The 812-nt window shown below is 51.0% G+C and overlaps 1 protein-coding gene across 1 annotated transcript in view; it reads left to right on the top strand.

Moving 5' to 3' along the window:
* Nucleotides 1-422: 422 nt before the first annotated feature.
* Nucleotides 423-812, top strand: part of SPX (spexin hormone) — a 5,537-nt gene continuing 5,147 nt past the window's right edge. The window contains exons 1-2 of the mRNA XM_013007502.3: nucleotides 423-482; nucleotides 600-657. Coding sequence (XP_012862956.3) covers nucleotides 423-482; nucleotides 600-657 — 118 coding nt within the window. The remainder of the gene's footprint in view (nucleotides 483-599; nucleotides 658-812) is intronic.

Here is an 812-nt window from a genome sequence, read left to right on the forward strand (position 1 = left end):
ACTATTGGTATTTGTGAAGTTTTTGAAAGGACCAGAGAATGAAGGCAAGTAAAGGTTCAATTTACTTGAGAAATTTACTTGAGAGAAGTGTAGATTTATTTTTGGTTCTTTAATGTTTAATATTTGAAGGGAAAATGTCTTTAAAGGGGAGTAATTCGACCCTTTTACTATTGCTTCTTAATTCATTTAATTTGCTTCATTTGGGAGAGGAAATAGAGACTATGTTTCTTAAAACTTTTAAATATAGGGACCGTGCATTTGCTAGAAACAGCCCCGCGTACTAAGTGTTAAGATAGACCATGGTTGAATTGAACGGATTTGTCATTATCATCAAGGGTAGGGCACAGAAGCCCTTCTGGGCCCAGCAACGGCCCTCACCCCCTTGGTTGATGGTTCCCTAGGGACTGGCAAGCCTGGTGGCCATGGCCTTGACTCTCTTCCTGGTGCTCGCTTTCATCCGAGACTCCAGCAGCGCTCCACAGGTAACCAGATGCCAAAAGCAACAGGACTGGTCTGTCCACACTTGGCCTTTTGGTTTTGAAACTCGTGCACTGGGGCGCACAGTCTGATCACTAACCGCTTTCTCTCTGGGGGTGCAGAGACTCTTGGAGAGAAGGAACTGGACCCCTCAAGCTATGCTCTATCTGAAGGGTGCACGTGAGTTCCCCCCCTGGGCTCTCCGACCGCGGGGTGCGGGCGGAGCGCGCGCGGGGCCGCTTCCCGGTCCCTCAGGGCCCACTGTCGCCCTTGGGCCTCCGCGGCTGAGCCCGGCGCCCCTAAGTCTCGCGTGTCCCCCTTCGCAGAAGGGCGCC

This window comes from Echinops telfairi, unplaced genomic scaffold (genome assembly GCF_000313985.2).
Source record: "Echinops telfairi isolate 266 unplaced genomic scaffold, ASM31398v2 ScPeMD7_21;HRSCAF=78, whole genome shotgun sequence".
Lineage (NCBI taxonomy): Eukaryota > Metazoa > Chordata > Mammalia > Afrosoricida > Tenrecidae > Echinops > Echinops telfairi.